This window comes from Protopterus annectens, chromosome 8.part0 (genome assembly GCF_019279795.1).
Source record: "Protopterus annectens isolate FY-2018-M chromosome 8.part0, PAN1.0, whole genome shotgun sequence".
Taxonomy (NCBI): Eukaryota; Metazoa; Chordata; order Ceratodontiformes; family Protopteridae; genus Protopterus; species Protopterus annectens.
Genome location: NC_056741.1, coordinates 1,038,557,779 through 1,038,577,554, shown reverse-complemented (window position 1 = coordinate 1,038,577,554; position 19,776 = coordinate 1,038,557,779). Strand labels below are relative to the sequence as shown.

The window sequence follows — 19,776 nt, the reverse complement described above, 5'->3', positions numbered from 1 at the left end:
TAAGGATTAACGCAATTGTACAGAAAGAAAATTAATCCATTGATGTATATTTACAATGCATGATAGATGCGGTTGAAGACTTTTCTGGACATCCAGAACTTACAGAGAGAGTGGCAGCCAGCAGGTTGAAAGCAGTCTTTGTAAAGTCTTGCAACCAGCAATTCAGAAATAGATTAGTTTACCTAAATTGGCCAAGTTTAGGCATTCATGAAATTGGTAACCTAGCACAATATGTGGCAGGCAATATAATTAGAGAAGAAATGGAACAACAAAAGAAATGAGTCGATATTCAGCTGCAACAGTTTGATACTCATTCACAGGGACAGGAGAGGGGAGAACCGATTGCAGAGGAAGAGGTAGAGTTAGATTCTTTCAACCACAAGCCCCAGGACAATATTAACAAACTTTTTTACCCACTTTTGCTACCACAAGCTTTGCCATGTGAACCGCACCTTAACAATTGCTTTAATTGTGGACAAGCTGGACATTGGCGTAATGAATTCCCACTTACTACACACACAAATGTGTCAAATGTCCAAGCATAAATCAGTCATTTTTGAAGCACCAATAGCATCAAAACTCTCCAAAGGAGAAGTCAGGTAAAAAACGTCATCAAAGCTAAATATACCCTCCTAAGGGAAGGTATAATCAACTTCTAATCTCCAGTTTCCACAGATGGTACTGATAGCTATACTAACATTTACACAGATGCCCTGTATAAACATCTACACAAATGTAGATGCAGCCGTAATGGGCAGGATTAAAGATCCTCATGAAAAAACAAACTATCCTGGTAGTCGTCTAGCATTAATAAATTATACAATAAGCAAAATAAGCTGCTGTCTAAAATTAGAAATGTGAGATCCCAGAACTGGAAGAGCACCCCCCTCAGCCTAAACAAGCAAATAAGACAACTTGTAAAATCTTCAAAGAGCAATTATCAGAAGAATTTAGCAACAATAGCCAAGGATAACTATAAGGTTTTCTTCAGTTATGTCCGCAACCTAAAAGGTAGGACTCAGATGTGTGCTGAACTAATTGTGGATGGCATCACATACACTGACCCTGCAGAAATTGCAAACCTGCTAGCAGACAGGTTTGGTGAAAATTTCACCCCCCATCCCCCAAAACATACCACAAACCATGTTTTCATCTTCTCCTCCTCCCTGCATCTCCAATGAGCAAGTCATCCATGCTGTCTCCAAGGCTAAGAACAGCCTCCATGGGATCAGATGGCAGTCTGGGCTACGTTCTTAATGCTCTAAAACAAGAGCTAGCTACTCCATTAGGCACTCTATTCAAACACAGCCTGAGTACTGGCTTTGTCCTTGTTAATGGAAAACAGTGACTGATCTCCCCCTCCACAAGGGCAGCTTGGCAACAGACCCGGGTAACTATAGACCAATAAGTTAACGAGCCTCATCTGTAAGGCAATGGAATGAATCATCATGGACATCATAAATAAGGATATAGGTGACCTCCAAACCATGGACCCATCCTAGTTCAGTTTTGTCAAGGACAGGTCATGCCTGCTAAACCTGGTGGACTTCTTTGAAAATGTGGCCAAAGCCACAGACGAGGGTAAAGCCATGCACACAGCCTATTTTGACTTGGCCAAACCCTTTGACACTATCTCACATTCGAGCATCATTGGCAAACTAACCCAGAAGAATATCAACCCCTATGTTGTCAGGTGGATTGCAAACTGGTTCACAGATCGACAACACTCAGTCAAAGTGGAGACTTTACCTCTACCAGCAGACCTGTCACCAATAGGGTCCCACAAGGGTCACTGCTGAGAACCTCTTCTTTGGCATATACTTTTTAGAAAGTCCAGGTCATAATGGAGGGGCTGTGTCTAACCAAGTTTGCGGATGACTGCAAATTAGGTGCTATCATTGAATCCCCTAGCAATGCCAACGTACTTCAAAAGGGGCTTACATAGACCAATGATTGGTGCCAAAGCTATGGTCTTAAAATAAATGCTAAAAAAATGCATCATCATTCCCTTCAGTAAAAACAATGTCCCTGCTGATTATAAAATAAACAATAATATCCTAAGTACCAATTCAGCAGTGAGAGACCTGGGAACACAAGTTGACTGTGACCTCAACTTTGACCATCATGTGTCTTCTGTGACGAGGAAGACATTCTAAGTCATGCATTTGATTAGCAAAGGCATTGCCTCAAGAGTAAAAGAGGTTATAACTCCCCTGTACTTGTCCCTCATCAGGCCTATTATTGAATATAATGCTGCATTTGGTATGTACAGTACCAGTCACCTGCAGCAACCTAAGAGACCTTAGAGATTTCTAAGAAAATTCAGGGTCTTCAGCACATGTCTTATGCAGATAGACTGAAGTCGCTGCCACTTTACTCAGTAGCGTATAGACTACTTAGAGGTGACTTATGTCTGGTTTACAAGGCTATCTCTGACCAAAATCTAATGGAAATGCTCCACATCTGTTAGTCAAATGGGACTATAGTTACTCATTCCAGAGACCTTAATCTAGCCTGCAGGACCTGCTGGAGAGACAGATACATCACTCAGAGGTTGCCAGTCCTCTGCAATAGGCTTCTAATCTATATCAAGCAGAGCACCTCAATTACCCTGTTTAAGTGCAACCTGAATGACTGGATGGCAAGCTGTACATTTCTGCCAGGGATTGACCCAGCTTCTCTCCTGGACATGGGTCATCCTTGCTAGGAAAACCTTGGGATTAGACAATATCTCTTCATCTAGTATTATATTAGGATTTAACAACTAGGCTTGTAAAGACACTTGGGTCAACAGCCGAGTAACATCCTATGAACCTATGAACATCAACAAGCAAAAAGACATCCACCAGTTTGGAGTACTGCTTGACAGCCACCATCAAGGCAACAAGATCATTAGGACAACTGTGAACAGAAACCACAGCTATTTTCTTTGGTACCAGTTGAACAAAAATGTCCCTTTGTTAATATTACAGTGTGTAACTCCTCTTCCTTTCATTGTTAACAGAGGAGCAACTAAATAAATGATTACTTCATCAAATGCTGAAAATCAGAGTGTCCGGAGTTCCTCTGGACTACCAGAAACTAATCCCATTCCTATTCAAATAGGTCCATTAAAAGAACAACATGCCTTTATTGTAGGAAATACAGCCCATTTAAGCCTTTTAGGCAGAGATTTATTTACATTGTAATTTACTGTTTATTGTACTCCAGATGGAGTTTTCCTTGATATTTTGAATGAACCCTCTCCTTTGGGACTATACTCAACTGATATTTGTAAAGATGAATATACCCTTTTGCTGTAATGACATCAGAACACACTGTAGATATTGCAGATTTAAAAGGACTAAAAACAGTCCCTCCACAGCTGTGGACAACTCATAAAGGATGCCGAACCTGTAAAGAAAGATCTGATGTCATTTTCATTCTTCGTCAACCTGTGGGCTTCAGATCCAACCTTGGATCTGACTTGCTCGCTTTCTAAAGCTTATGCTTCAAAGCTCAAACTCCAGTACTACCCATAATGGCTCATCCTCCAGATTACCTCAGATCTTGTTTGATGCTCCTAGGAAAAGAATCATGATTCACTTGCTTGAGCTCCATTGCAGATTGACAGGTAAGTTCCTAATTTTTTTCTTTTTTAGGTTTACTCTCCTATTTTCATCTCATCTCCTACCCCTTTTTTCTCTGTTAAAAATAAAAAAGTCTTTATGTTTTTTTCTGTTTGAAATAGCGGTCGCTAGCTGTTTCTTTGGTGGGAGTTACTTTGTTAGCTCTCTCCTTTCCTCCTAAACTTTAAAGGGAAAATATCTGCTAAGCCTTTAGGCTTCAAAAAGTGCACTTGGGATCCTCCTCCTCCAACCACAGGGTCTCCCCTTAAAGAGATATCTCCCAAGACTACTTCCAGGCCACCTTCTACAGCATCATCTGTCAGGTCCTCCAAAGGTTTCTGAATCAGAGGTAGATAGATTGATAAGGCAATTTCTTCAGACACACAGATCCAGATGGGGGTCTTACCAGCCCTGTCCGCTACCTGGTCTGTGGGCAGAGAATCACTTTTCAGACCATTAGCTCCTTCTGCAATCTGACCTCCTGCTTCGGAGCCCTCAGATCTGAAGGCCTTGAGAGTTGAGGTGTCAGAGCCGATAGTGATTCTCTCTTCGACCCCGGCAGTTTCCCTGACTCTCTCGGCCAGATCACATTGGCAAAGAGTGGCTCTCAGAGCTAAAGTCTCAATGTTGGTTCCGAAAGGTTGACCTCGACTCTGAAGTTTTCAGAGCTGTTTCTTCACCTCTGAGAGTCAGAGTCTGACAGCTTGACCCCAAGTTTTTTCTTGGAGCAGGGGGCTGGGGGGACTCGGGGATCCTCTGCTCTGGTAGCTTTGGTTCCAGGGGAACAGTCTTCAGCGTCTGTAGCCCCATCAGCTTTCATAGTGGTGGAGAGGGTTGTCTCCATGCCCAGGAGATCCTCAGCTTCCACACTTTTGGATCCACTCCTCACTCCCATGGTAACTGTCTCTGAGACCTCACCACTACCACCCATGGGACAGCCAGTCCAATGAAGCCTTCAGGTACTTCCACCATTGGAATCCCAGATCTCTCCCAATGTCTCCCTGGAACACCCCACTGAGGAGATTCCCTAGAAGAGTAGGTGCAAAAGTAGGCATCTGGATTCCCAAGAAGAAGCCATTACAGAAGACACCAATTTTGGGAATGGGGAAGGGTGCCCCAGATCACCACCTGAGGATGTCTCTTTCGGAGACATCTTAGAAATCCTGCACCAAAAAGATGGATGGTTTTCTCAAAATGCTATCCCCAAGCAAATGGTGTTCTTGGAGGCTTTCGGGTTTGGCCCATCTACATCTTGGGTGTTCCCCAACCACTGATAAACTTATCTATCTGGTATCAATATCAAGCAGGGCATGGAAGGACCTGGACACTGTAGATCCTATCCCCAAATGTGCAGAAAAGATTGTTAGTGCTCCCTCTGTCCGATCCCATTGGACCAAAGGAATCCCGGTAGATGCCATGTTGTTGTGAGAGCCACAAAGAAGGAGCTGGCTTAGGAAAGCTCCACTGTCCATCCCCCTAACAGGGAGTCTAGGGCAATCGACAGATTTGGCCAGAGAGTTTGCACCTCGTCTACCTTCACCTTACAAGCCTTAAACTATCTTTCCCATTTCACCAGGCTACAGACAGATTTAATCAAAGAACTCCTTAGCTCAGTCCCAGAGTCCATGTCCGATGAGGAATGGAAGTCCTTCTCCTCTAGACTGGCCACTCTACAGCCAATTTCCAATGTGTCCATGAGGTTAATCTCCCATGGGGCAGAAGGTACCTCAAGGGCCGCTGGTTCGGGCATTGCCATTAGGTGTGCTTGGATATGGCTGTGAGACTTTGCAGAACCTTTCAAGGCATCTTTTATCAATGGTCATTTTGATGGATCATCTTTGTTTGGGCCCACTGTTAGAGACACACTCTCATGTAGTGAGAAAGATGGAAAGATCCTGTCTGCCATGGAATCCATTTTTCTACCCTGCAAAAATTTTCTCCAGGAATCAGCATGGGGGAAGATACTGTGGTTCAAGAAATCTCAGAGTCCTTTTCAGGAAACTCAGGGAGATTTTTCCTCCACAGGCAGAGGGGGAAACATTTATAATGGTTGACATCATCCATGTGGCAGAGGGGATCCGCAAAATCAAGGGTCTCAAGATTCTTTCTCGGACAGACTCTTTCAGCACTCCTGAAAGGTTGCTTGACTGCCCTTCTCTGGAGGCAGTCAGACGATGCTTATCCTTGCACCCAGAAGCCTGGCTAGCCATCATAAATGACCAGTGGGCACAAAGGATAGTATCTAGAGGATACTCCATTCCCTTTTCAAAACTCCCCAAACCAAAGAGCTTTCTCCTGGATGTTCCACCCTGTCATATAGAGAGGCAGCAGCATTAGAGATTTCAAAGCTGCTCCAAACAACAGTCATCCAGAAGGTCCCTCCAGATCAACTTGGATCATGCATTTACTCAAGATTCTTTTTAGAACCAAAAATGATGGGACCTCAGAGCCATCTTGATCCTGACATCCCTGAACAAGTCAGTAAAGAACTCAAAGTTCAGAATGGTCAAGATCCAGTCCATTCTACCTGTTTTGAAAATAGCTGACTGGATGTTCTCAAGAGACCTGAAAGATATGTACTCCCACATCAAGATAGACAGACACTCCAGAATGTTATCTATGCTTCCGGCTAGGAGCCAGACATTTTCAATTCAGAGTGCTTTCTTTTGGTCTCACCACACTCACCCGTCTGTTCACCAAATGCATGGTGGTAGTTGCAGCTCATCTAAGACTGCACGGATTCCATGTGTTTCCTTACCTAGATGACTGGCTCCTAGCTGTTCCAACCAGGCATCTACTCATCCAAGCCAGGGACTATCTTTTACAACTAGCTCCTATTTTGGGCATAACCATCAACATGCAAAAATCACAGTTACAGCTGGCCCAGAACATAGACTTCATAAGAGCACATCTGGATACAACCAAAACCTTGGCCTTCCTACCTCCAAACAGGAGTTCAACCCTAAGACTACATATCAGACAAATTTTATCAATTTTGGCTCCTCCAGCATAACTAGTACTCAGAGCCTTGGGCTGCATGGCTGCTACCGTAACACCTTTACCAACAGCACGTCTACATATGAGCATTCTACAATGGACCTTAGCAGTTCCGTGATCATTACACCAACACCCTCTAAGCTACCAGATCAAAGTATCACGAGTGTGCAAAGATTCTCTCCTCTGGTAGCTTCACTCCTTGGAGATTCTACAAGGATGCCCCTTTGTCCCCCCCAAATGTCATGATGACCACATACACCTTCCAGGTGTGGTGGAGGGCATTTCCTTTTCTGGGTCAGACAGTCCAAGGCATGTGAAACCAACCTGCATATCAGTATCCTGGAGATGAGGGTGGTCCTTCTGGCATTGCAGGCACTTCACAGCTTTCTTTATGTAGGGACTGTTGCAATACAAATGGGCAATATGCCAGTAGTATCGTACATCAACAAACAAGGGGGAACCAGGCCCTATCCTCTGTGTCAAGAAGCAGTGAGAATGTGGCAGTGGGCAATCTCTACCAACCACTTTCTGATTGCAATGCACATTCAGAGGGAGTGCACCATCCTAGCACACAGGCTCAGCAGAGTCTTACTGATGCCACATGAGTGGTGTCTGAATCAATAAGTGGTGAACATGTTCTTCCACAAATGGGGTCAGCCTTGCTGCAATCTCCCCACAACAACAAATGCAGCAGGTTCTTTACCTTGATTCTCCTTCAGAGACAGTCACCCAGAGCTGCTCTAGTCCATGCTTGGCCTCCTGCTCTACTTTATGATCTCCCACCTCTTCCCTTGATCCCCAAATTTCTTCAGAAAGCATTCAGGTTTAAGAGCAAAGTGGTCTTCATTGCTCCCTTTTGGCCTAAAACTAACTGCATGGTTTCTCCAATTCCACTGATGGCTAGATTTTTCAGGCTTTCTCCCCAAGTCCGAAACTTTCTAATCTCCTCCCACAAATTATCTGCTAGGAGAATCTATAAGAGCAAATGGAAAATATTTTTTATATGGGCTCAACAGAAGCAGTTAGATCATTTTACTACTCCTATTCCATCAGTTCTAGATTTTCTTGCACATATTTTCCACAAATGGGTGAGTCACAATACTGTGAAAGTACAGTTAGCAGCCATTTCAAATGATCATATTGGAGAAAATTCCTCATCTTTGGCTTCATCAAAATTGTTTAAGCCCTTTTTTAGAGGTACCTTCCTACTTGGCCCTCCAGTTAAAGATCTAACAACAGACATTAGTTTGTCCCATTTTGACCCTTCAGCCAAGGTAGATTTGAAATTCTTATCATGGAAAACTATTTTCCTAATTGCTATAACTTCTGCAAGAAGAGTATCTGAATTGCAAGCTCTCTCCTCCAAATATCCTTATTTAATTTTTCATAAAGACAGAGTAACCATACGTACCAACCTGTCCGTTCTACCCAAAGTTGCTTTACAGAACAACATTAACCAACCTATCAGCTTACCAGTCTTCTTTCCCAGTTACCAAAAGAAAGGGGAATATACATATATTCATCTATTAGATGTTCATAGACAGCTGCAATTTTATTTAGACAGAACTAAATCTTTCAGAAAATCTGACCAGCTTTTCATATCTTTTTTGGATGTCAGAAAAGGTAAACCAGTTGCTAAGACCACTTTACCTAAATGGTTAAGAGACTGCATTTTGTTTGTTTATGAATCTAAAGGTGTTTACTTACCTAAGCAAGTCAAAGCTCACTCTTCTAGATCAATGACAACTTCTTTTTCTACAATTCATTTTTACAAGCAAAAAGTCTACCCAATAAAGAGAATTTATTAGGTGAGCTTGATTATATCTATTGCCATACCAAAAGTGTCTCCTGCTGTACATTTCTTGTACAGTTCGATGTCACCATTTCTCCATCTGCTCTCTGCAGAGTTAGATCCAAAAAGGTAACAGAATTTGTAGCTATTTTATGTGCAATTTGTAGTCCAAAATTATTTTTGCCTAAGGTTTCACAAAATATTTCAGTCTGTATTTCAGTAAAGTATATAGTGAATAATACATTACCAGTATATTGAGATTTATTGTTGCACGTAAAGTCTGCTTGCGTGGTTGAAATCTAATATATTTCTTTGACTCAGTGACAAAGAAGGAAGACGAGCAGGGAGATGTTAATACATCCTGTTAGGATTTTGGTAAAATATTTAGTTCAGACCCATAAAAATATGAATAAATACATGAAGCAGCTTGGAGAAGAGCCCTGCTACCTTGAATGACAGGATGTTGAAAAATAAGAAAGCAGAGGGTTATAGTAAACAGAATGCTTCCTGTTGAAAGTAGGGTTACTGGTAGGGTATTGCAAGATTTAGTCCTGAGCCAGTAATGCTGCAGTGGTGGTACTGCGGTAGCGTTGTCGCCTCACAGTAAGACGTCCTGTTCGATTCTCAGCTAGAGCGTCTTGTGTGTGGAGACATGCGTGAATGGGCGTACCTTCGTTGAAGGTTGTGCATCAGGGCTGGCAACTCGGCACATAAAAATCTACTGCCAATCATTAGCGGACCGGAGTACCATTGTGGCGACCCCTTACCGGGAAAAGCTGAAAGACACAACAAGTCCTGAGCCAGTAAATCTTAACATTTGAAAGAGTGATTGTGATTGACATAGAAGAAAGAAGGTGCTGGTGACACATGACAGATAGAGAAAAGTACTCTTATTTGTGGGTGAGACCAAAATGTTCAGCAGGGCAAGGCAGATGGGCGGGGCAGGCAAGGAGCATGTTTCCAGAAAAGGCCTAATGCCATTAGCTTAAAATAAATGTAAATAAATACAAAGGAGTATAATGGGGAGGGGTTATACTAACAGCAACAGAAGTTAGATGAAACTGAATGTGCTCCTGTCAGCTAACCCAAACATAGGCAAATATCAAGGGAAGAATGTAAAGAAGGCTGTGATGAAACTAAAAGGTGAAAGGAAGGCATTTTATATGGAAATCAATAAAGATTGAACGATCCTGCTTACAGTGTGCTTTACAGCTGAAAGTATCCCTTTTCAGCAAGAATTTACTCAGGATTAAGCAGTCCAGAGGAAGTCAAAGTGATGCAGAGTCTATACTAGAAGAGAAGAGACTAAAGGGACTTAATGAGTTTATTCTTATGGCTAGTGAATGGATAGGAGAAACATACAGTTTTTCAAGTACATCATATTCCACTATCAATTCAGTAATGTAATATATCTTTCAGAGAAAGACGTGAATCTGTAAGGGTCTGAATCAAAACTTGGGAAGGCAGTTTAGGCAAAGTGTGCAGAAGCATTTTTTCACAGACAGGTTAATATGCAGTTTCACTTTCTTGACAATACACTGGATCTGCAAGCAGCGTAGGCGTTCAAGAATATATTGCAAAGGCAAAAGGAAACTCAGGATGGGGAGGATTATTAATTTCCTTGGATTAGCATATTATCAGGCAGGTGGCATTGACTAAAACCGTCTGTCATCATATTATATATTTTTGTCTTACTTTCTTTAAATGGAAGTAGACATTAATATAAACACCCACAGAGTTACATTTTCATGCACTGTGGCACATGTACAGATATACTGCAAGTCTAATTAAACCGTTACTACCAGTGTGAGTTCATGTGTATGTTTTAAAAGACTGCCTCTGTGCAGTTTTCCACCTTTTGAAATGAAACAGTGATGATTGCTGTCACAGCCCATATGACAGACATTACTGAGCAATAAGGTGAATATCCAGTGCTGTAAATTATTAAGCTAGTACTTCTCAGTGTAGGTTTTCTTGGTGTTAAACTGCAATGTCTAGAAAATGCGTAAGCTGTCTGTAATTGCTCGAGTGTGCTGCTAATCCTACTGTTTGCCAACATCAATCCTGATTTTACTCGCAATGTATGTTAAATTGCTCAGTGGGCTTAGGTCATAGATGGAAAGGGTGTTTGGATCAGCCTATCTATCCAGTAATTAAGCCAACCAACCAATCAACCAACAAGCAAATAAATCTTTATGACCAGATACTTAGATGCATTCTGAAAACAGTTTAAAAGTTTTTTGGTAAATGTAAAAGCTTGTTCTCTGAAATCCTACTAAGCACCTGCAGTTACTTGAATACATATCACCTGCCTATGTCTCTGCCTGTCTGTCTGTCTTGTCTGTCAAAAATCCAGTATGTGTTATGTTTACAGTGCTGTTGTTTAGCTCTGACTTCTGGCCTTTAACTTGCCTGCTTCACTAATTGTCTGGTTTACCAACCAAGGCAAGCACTGGCCAGACTCCGTATGTGTGACTGACATCATAATAGCAGGGAGGTAGGGTATAATGATGGAGTAGAACACTTTGGAATAAGTATAGTGTATTTCTCCTCTGGGGGTAGAATTATGCTGACAGGTAAATCCCTTCCAGGCAGAATCAGTCTCAGATTTTTTCACACTTCTACTACTTAGCTGGTCCTTTGGACTCCTGGGTGCAGCCCTGGCATATATCACTGCAGAAGTCTACTCTGCCATCTGCAATGCACTCAGCTATGTAATACATGTTAGTTTCATGTTGCCACATAACATTAGGTCTGCTCTTAATATACATGCTTACAACATAATTAAGATGGACAGTGCCTTATGACAGGTGAATGAACCACACTTCATTTTTCATGTTTTTATTAATTTTCCACATAAATGAGAAATGTTCTGTTTAGTATTTTATTATAAAAACAAAGCTGAGTAAAGCATGCAATTAAATAGTGATAGCTAAAGTATAGAAAGTCTCTTGATAGATACAAATGGATTGCTGTTTGTTGAGCTGCATGAATCAGTCAAGATGAAAGCTGTCTTGGTTTTGTGCCTCTTCCTTTAATAACATGGTATTGTTCCAACCGTACCTTTAACAGATTTTTAAAATGTGCAGCTACCAACAAACCACTTTATAGACAAGAGGTGTGTAGGATTTGGGAGTTTGGGTTGGTATTAAAAAAGTGACCACATTACTGAGACTCACGCATATCAACGGATTTCATGGGGTTTATGTATTTAGAAAATTAGGAGCTTACAGATATTGGGGTGATATGGAAGGCTGATGTCATCATAATGAGATTCCTATATAGGATGGCAGATGACCGCTGCAGAGTGCAAAGGATGAAATATATTTCATGACATAACTTGAGTACTGTGGAACTTTATTGACTGGGCAGCCTTTTCTACATGGAAAATCATGCAAAAATGAGAGGACAAAGCCATATGCATTGCCTTGTAAAAATCTCTTCATGAAACAGAACATATTAAGTAGGTTGGCTAATAGGACCAGAAACTGATTATTCAGTCTTGGGCTGGATTTAATTAAATATGATCTAGTGAGATCACCTTTGCTGCTGATCACTGATGAAGTATTGAGTTATTGTTGGCTTCTTAAATGCAGTATGTTTCTGAAGTAATGGTAGATGCACTCCACAAGATCAATTATTTATTTTCCTATATATTTTTAATAAGGTATATACGCAGAGCAATTGTACCCCTTTTTATCGGGAAGATCCAAGAAGCAATGCTACAGTGCAGTGCTTCATAATCTTACATCTTCAACTTCATTTTATACCATACAAGTCCTATAACATACATTTAAGTAACAGAGTTACTGTATGATGCTATAGTGCTCCTATTAAGGACCAGCTATAAATGAAGGAAACACTTTTTCCAGAATTAATAATATGTAAAAGCCCCATAAAAAGGTGCACTTTAGGAATATATTATAATTCAGTGGTTGCTAAATGTAAGGCCACCTCTATGAGGGACTTATTGCTTAAGGTACAATGAGTCATTTACCCTGTTAATAATTAAGATTTATGTAATCGTTTTATTTTAAGGATTTTTGTATGTAACAGCTGTAAGTGTCTTACTTACTGTAGTTGCAAGATCTAATGAGAGTTAAGGGAACACCAAAGGGCTGCTAAAATGAATTAAGGTATGGCTGGGGTATCGAAAAGTCAGGTAGAACAAGATGGAATCATGCTGATGGAAGGAAGTGTACCAAACCTACTGGTTTTGATATTATTTTTTGAAGCTGAAATTAAAGTACACACAAAAAGATACAACCTATGTACAACTGTTATTCTACAAGGAAATTTCAGTTATAGGCAGAGAACCAGTTAAATGGATAGAGACCTGGCATCCTACTTAAAGTTCACATAGCTGAAATATATAGTTAGTCAGACTGCACTAAAAGGGATATCAGCATTTCATTGTGCATTCTTCTGTCTTTCCTTTCCTCAGTTGGGCACATAGTGTACACAAATATTCTTCTGACTGCTGTTTGGTGGCAATGCTGAATGCATCAAATTGTGTTAGGTCAATGACTTCTCAAGAACAATAAATTATGCAAATTGCCATGTCAGACATATGATCAGATGATCAAAACGATCAAATGTACAAGCTTTCCAATCTGTTGGGTAAATCTGTTTGTGCATCTTAAACAGGTACAAAAATATTTCCTGTTATGCTAACTAGGTTAAACTCTCCAGTACATCCGAAGCATTTTCACTGCTTGACACCAGGCCCACGTGTCTCTTGCTTAGATTTTGATTTCAGTCTTGAAAAGCTGCTGTACGTGCTCATGCTTGGCTGGGTGGCGCTTGGCTTTGACAGTGAGTGTGCCATCTTCCGCAAGGGATGATGTGAGTGTTGTAGGATTCACGTCATCTGGTAGCTGGCATTTGTGTGTAAAGGTATTCACGACTGTGCCATCTGCAGCAAGCTGGAGGAAACAAAATAGCACAAAACATGCCACTTAGATTTATGCTAAGAGGAAAGAGATGCAAAGGTAGTACACACACACTGTTTTGCTTAACTGCCTTGCATATATTTAATGATATTAGGCATACAGTAAGGAGACATTTCAGCTGCTCCTTTTTATAGTAAATAAATGATGAACCCCCCTTGCAAATTAATCTGACTTGTTCCAGTTGCAGACCACTCTCACTTCTTTCTGTGTTTTTTGTTACTGCAGGACCACATTACTACAACAAATGCATCTAGTAGTTTGGTGCAGAGGATTAACTGCATTGAATATTAATGAACTTTAGCTCTCAGTCTCCAGTTACCTATTATGTAACTTCAAATGAATCACTCAACCAAAGAGTACTAGAAGTTTATCTTATTAATCAATAAATTAAATAAAAGCATTAGCAACAGACTGGCTATGTTTTCTTCTACTTTTTGTATCCCATGCCTTTCTTAGCTGAGATTCCCTAAAATGTCATAGGATCTACTTAGACTGGATATATCATCATGCATGATGCTTTCTCTATCCTAAAATGTGAGTTGCACAAAAAGCACTAACATATTTTGTACAGGAGACAGCTACTCCACTGCCAGAGAGTTCTGTCTGTTGAGTAATCACAAAGCAGTGGTTTCCAACCTTTTTTGAGGTGAATGAACCATATTGAAGTCACCAAACTGCTGTAAGAATTCACATATTTTCCAGCTGATCTGACTGCAGTTTTATTACAGGTTTATAATATTGCAACATTTATAATTAAAAAAAAATATCAAAGTAGACTGAAAAAACTAGCATTTGACTCCATTTTACAATTTTAGTAATAACACTGATTAAACAATATCCACTGAAATTAGTTTGTAAAAGTCATGGCAACCTAAGTGCTTTTATGCCCACAAATCTATAAGTAATCAATAAGGAATATGTATTTGATGTCAAGAATATCAGTAGCATAGGCATGCACTCTAATGTCAGATTCTAAATTTGCCATGCTACCCAAAGTGCAAACAAATTTGTTGACTTGCAGTTCTTATCTTTTAGAAGTGAAAGTCAAGACCAAGGTTGCCCTTATTAATTTGATTGATCCTTCCCTCCTAGTTAAGACCAGTGAGGTACCAGATCTGTAAGTATCAGAAATCCTTTGCTATACCAGTGGATTAGGTGAATTTAATTTCTAATGAATTCCTCCTTGGGCTGTACTGCTCCCAGTTAGTCCTCACTCAGCCTAGTATTTCTGCTGGAAATGGTGCATAAAACTGGACAAGCACAGAAGTTGACACTGTTTTTTAATTACTGTGCACAGGGTTAGTCAGTATTTTGTGTAAAATATGTCTTTGAGGTTAGTGGACAACTAATGAGATTATAATTATCAGTCCCTAGAAATTTTTCTGTGACTTTCATTTTTCTAAAATAGGTGGTAACATGCAGTGTACCTATGCAATTTAATCTTACCTTGTAAAAATAGGATGAACACATACAAAATTAAAGCACACTGGAAGCTACTTGTACTTAAATGCCACGTTGTACAAGAGCACAGACCTGAAAAGCTACTATAGATCCAGAAGGATGAAGGAAACTATATGGGTCACACTTTAGCCTTTATCATAAACTGTCCTTTCTTGACAGGAATGGAGTAAATCTTGGAAATTTTACTAGTATGAGGTTCTTTCTCCTTATGAATTAGGATAATCAAATTCAATGCTTTTCAGCTGGATCACTAAAATGATACTTAATCCTCTTTAATTAAAGTATGTAAGATTTGTGCAAGGCTAAAGATGGCTGTGAGGCATGTGTTAAAAATGGATTTAGTATCACAAGCTTGAAGCCCATCATCTTGAAAATCATAATCCTGATCCAACAATATGAAAAGACCAACATGCTGAAGACCTCAATATTAAACTCCTGGAGTTGCTCTCCTCTTAGCAATTGTTCGTGGATCCACATCTCTGCAGGACCTATGTCAACACTTAATCCTGGGGTCAGACAGGTAGGCTTATTCTATATTTGAGATTTTTAAACATTTGATCATCAGTGTTTTGGTCTTTTGATGACATGGTCTGAGGATTATGATATTCAAGACTGTGGGTTTCAAGATTGTGACAGTAAACTATTAAAATGTACCTGTTTACAATGACACCAGAGACCTATTAACGTTCCCCAACATCTTTACAGATTTCAGTGGTTATTAACTTTTCCCAACATTTGTGGCAGCACCCCTGTTCCAAGTTAGCAGAAACAAAGGGTTCCACAGAACAGCTGGTGAAAATTGCTTCCACTGAAAGACATCTAGAAACAGATGCTAGGTGCTGGTTGTACCATCAAGGATGGCAAAGTTAGAATGAGCAATTAGCAGTACTGACTTTTTGGGGAGGGCATATCATTGCGAAGCTGCTACAGCATTTGTAGCACCTAATGCAGTGTGAAGGCATAATATATGTTATATCAATATGCCAACTGGAGTTAGGAAAAAACAGGCAAACTAGAAGTCTTTCCAATCAAGTATTGGTGTAGGAATTATGACTTGCCAGTGCAGTCTAAAACCCTCTGGATACAGTGTTACTTACAAACAGAATAACAGCTATATGCCTAGACTGGATATGATTCCCAAAGATATAGTCAGAGTAGCTTTTTATAGTATTATTTGGGGGTAAGGAGCATTAACAATGGGTTACAATGCATACTGGGTAGTTGTGAGTGCAGTCTGTAAGCCTTTAACCTTTAAGGGGAGAGGCAGCATGTATATATGTATATATATATATATATATATATATATATATATATATATATATACTGAACTCAGAATATAATGACCACAAAACATTGATAATTTAAGAATACATTTAAGAAGCTCAAAAAAATACAAATAATAGAAACAATAATTTTTGCAGGGGATTCTTGCCCCCTGCATCCCCTACATTTACTGCTAATTGTGTGTGTGTGTGTATGTGTGTGTGTGTGTGTGTGTGTGTGTGTGTGTGTGTGTGTGTGTGTGTGTATATATATATATATATATATATATATGTGTGTGTATATATATATATATATATATATATATATATATATATATATATGTAGATATATATATATATATATATGTATTGCATGTGTACATCCTTATGTATATATAAAGGACTTGACCTTGCAAGGCCAGAAATCTTTTCCCTTTCTGCTGACTACTTTGACATCTTACCTTTCAGCTCTTCACAAACATTAGTAGCCATTTGACTCAGTTATCTAGAGTGTCAGCTGAACATTTCTGTAAACAATTACTTTAGAGAAGGTTGGTTAGAAAAGAAGCATGGGATAAGCAATAGCAGAGCACTGTTTACAGAGCCAGGGGCCTGCAGCAGCGGGGTGGAGTAGTGAGGACATTTAAATAAATATTCCATGCTTATTTAAACATTTCTTAGATAAATACACTACTTTCTCTCTTAACACCCTTTGTACACTGGTTGATATTGTTCTAAACAATAATTTATTTTATTTTAATAATAATATCTACAAACAAATCAAGTGGCCATGGGTTCCAAGTTAGCTCCTGCATTTGCAAATCTGGTATTAAGTGCTTGAGAACTTGACAATCTGACTACACTACAGGAATATAATAATGTTTTATTATATAAAAGATACATAGATGACAACTTTTTTACATGGCAAGGCAGCACTGACAAGCTTAATATTTTTATTGACAACATGAAAAAAAGCATAGGATTTCTCAATTTTGTCATATCTGATTGTGATACTTCTGTACATTTTTAGATACAAATATTGAGCTAACATCTGATGGAGAAAAACATTCCACAGTTTACAGGAAAAACACTTATAAGAACTGTTTTTTAGACTATACTAGTCAACATCCTTTCTTTATGAAAAATAACTTAGTAAAGGGTCAGTTTATACGTATTTCACGTTTGACTAGTAATGAAAAAGAATTTTCTAAACAGTCCAGTTTATTAAAGCACATGTTTTACTTAAGAAATTACCCACAGAAGTTAGTTAATGATATATGTGATGAATTAATAGCTCTCAGACACACCAAATATTTTCCTATTTTAAAATATGGGTTTGTATCTCACAATACACATAAAAATAATAAAGACATGACACTTAGCTTCCCTTTACCTATTTCAAGAGATATGTCTCTAATTAGGGAAGTTATCACTAGCAATTGGGACCTACTTTCTAATTCTCAACACATCTGCTCTTTTCCAGGTCCCACTCCAGCATTTTCTTTTAAAAGAACAAAATCTATTCATCTACACATTGAAAATAGAAACAAAAATTTCCTTATTAACCCTATCGAAGACACTTGCATCACTAAGGGAATGCATTGTTGTACTAAATGTGTTGTCAGTACATTTATATTGGATCTAGTTATACTTTTAAACACTGCAATTTTACTGTTACATTTCCCAGATTTTTGACTGCCATTCTGTCTCAGTTGTTTATGCAGCTGCATGTTCCTCATGTCAAAGTTTTTATATAGGTAAAACCTCTAGAAAATTGTCAGATCATATTAAGGAACACCTGGGTGCCATTAGAAAAGGAAATACATACAATGCTCTTGCTAAACATAGTACAGTTTGTAGATCATTTGTTAAATTCCATTTCTTGGTACTAGAATAAATCAATGCATTTTTTGGTAACACAGATTTATTTTTAGAAGTTAGAGAGCTTAAGTGGCAGCTTCTGCTTAATTTGGAACTGGCACCAGGTTTAAATGAAAGCTGCAATATTAAATGTGCTCTCAAATGGTTTAGCTAATTTAATATTCATCATGTAAATATTATTAATGTTATTCTATTTCTTTTACAGTCATTGAATAGTTCATAACATAAGGCATGTCATTATTGGTTACTGTACATGTATATAGTTTCACACTATTGGATATAATTCTGTCACATGTTTTGCTTCTACTGTTAATACCACTGACTTTTCATTTGTAACATTATTCTGAAGAAGTTCTTTCACTTAGTAGAATGAAAGGTTAATCAACTGTTTTGAGTCTCAGTGATTTATTTAAAATACCAGGGCAATAAGTTGAGTTTTTATTTTAATAAGTTATTTTCTCACTTCTACGGTTTGCACAGCATATATATATATATATATATATATATATATATATATATATATATATATATATATATATATATATATTAGTGTTGTGGACTGTACACTGCACGTCTGTATTTTGATATGCATAATACATAATATCACTTCAGCACTTTGCTTTGCTGCCTTTGGAATGATGTTATATTTGTCTGCATGTACTTGTGATCTCATTTTTATACAGCACAGACTCCATATAGTAGTGAGCAGTGCTATATATTATGAATCACACTCAGTGTGTTATTCTGCTGGGGACCTTCATGTGCAGAGCTCTCCATGCCTCTGCTCATGGTAATCTGCATATGTGCTCTTCTCCCCAATCTACTCATGTCAGTTATTTGTGAAATGCCTAGAGCTGTGCAGAGAGGACTCATCCACAGTGCCACATCTTACAGACTAACTTTATTAATTTAGTTCTTTTTATTCTGATTGAATAAGGCACTTTTTAAGTGTATGAGGATGTGCCAAGGGTGTTTATTTGATTTAGTCTATGTTCTTTAAACTGGAAGCCTGTGTTACACTTTCTTATGTTTCATTTTCCATTGTCCACTCATATTATCACTGTTCCCACATCCATGGAATTATATAATCTGAGATATCATCCAGGATTTGCATATCATGCAAACTGGCTAGTATTTTGAGATGTGAAGATGCTTATTTATAGCAAATGAAAAAAGCAGACCTAAATCCTGGCAAGTATTTTTTTTAAATAAAGCTGCCAAAACAAAGACACACTTGGAAGAGAAAAATAATTAAGAACAATTTTATTGTCAAAAATATGCACTTTACCATGTACTTTTGTCTTTTTCAAATTATAAAGACTTCTTTAGACCAAATACTTTTGTAATATATATGTATCACATGATGTTAGTCATGTGAGAAAGTAATGCTATAACTTTCGTAAAGTATGGAGCAAGTGTTTTATTTTTTCATTTTTAGTGACTAAAAATGTCTATTTGTTTTGCAGTACCAATAACACAAAATTTTATATAGTCGTTATCAGACGAAGGCAGCTACTTGGAATATCTTGTTAACTAACAATATGTTTTTGCAGGGAGTACAAGTTTCCAATAACTGCTACAGTTCAAAAGTGTATGTAAAAATGAGGTAAATCTCAGCTTCATGAGTTGCAGCAAAAAATGTGTCACATGTTTTTTTGAACTCAATGGAAAATTTGACACAAATGCAGGACACTGTAACACAATGTACTTGTTCTAACATTCAAGCCAACATATTCCAACTCATGGCTGTCAAACAACTGCAGTTGAAATCAAATGTAAATTAGCAAAATGCTGCTTCCCAAATTTTACACTGATAACTTGTG

At 38.7% G+C, this 19,776-nt stretch overlaps 1 protein-coding gene across 1 annotated transcript in view; it reads right to left on the bottom strand.

Moving 5' to 3' along the window:
* Nucleotides 1-11,222: 11,222 nt before the first annotated feature.
* Nucleotides 11,223-19,776, bottom strand: part of HSPB7 (heat shock protein family B (small) member 7) — a 119,184-nt gene continuing 110,630 nt past the window's right edge. Inside the window, exon 3 of the mRNA XM_044080519.1 lies at nt 11,223-13,322. Within this exon, the coding sequence (XP_043936454.1) occupies nt 13,140-13,322 (183 nt within the window). The 3' untranslated portion in view covers nt 11,223-13,139. The remainder of the gene's footprint in view (nt 13,323-19,776) is intronic.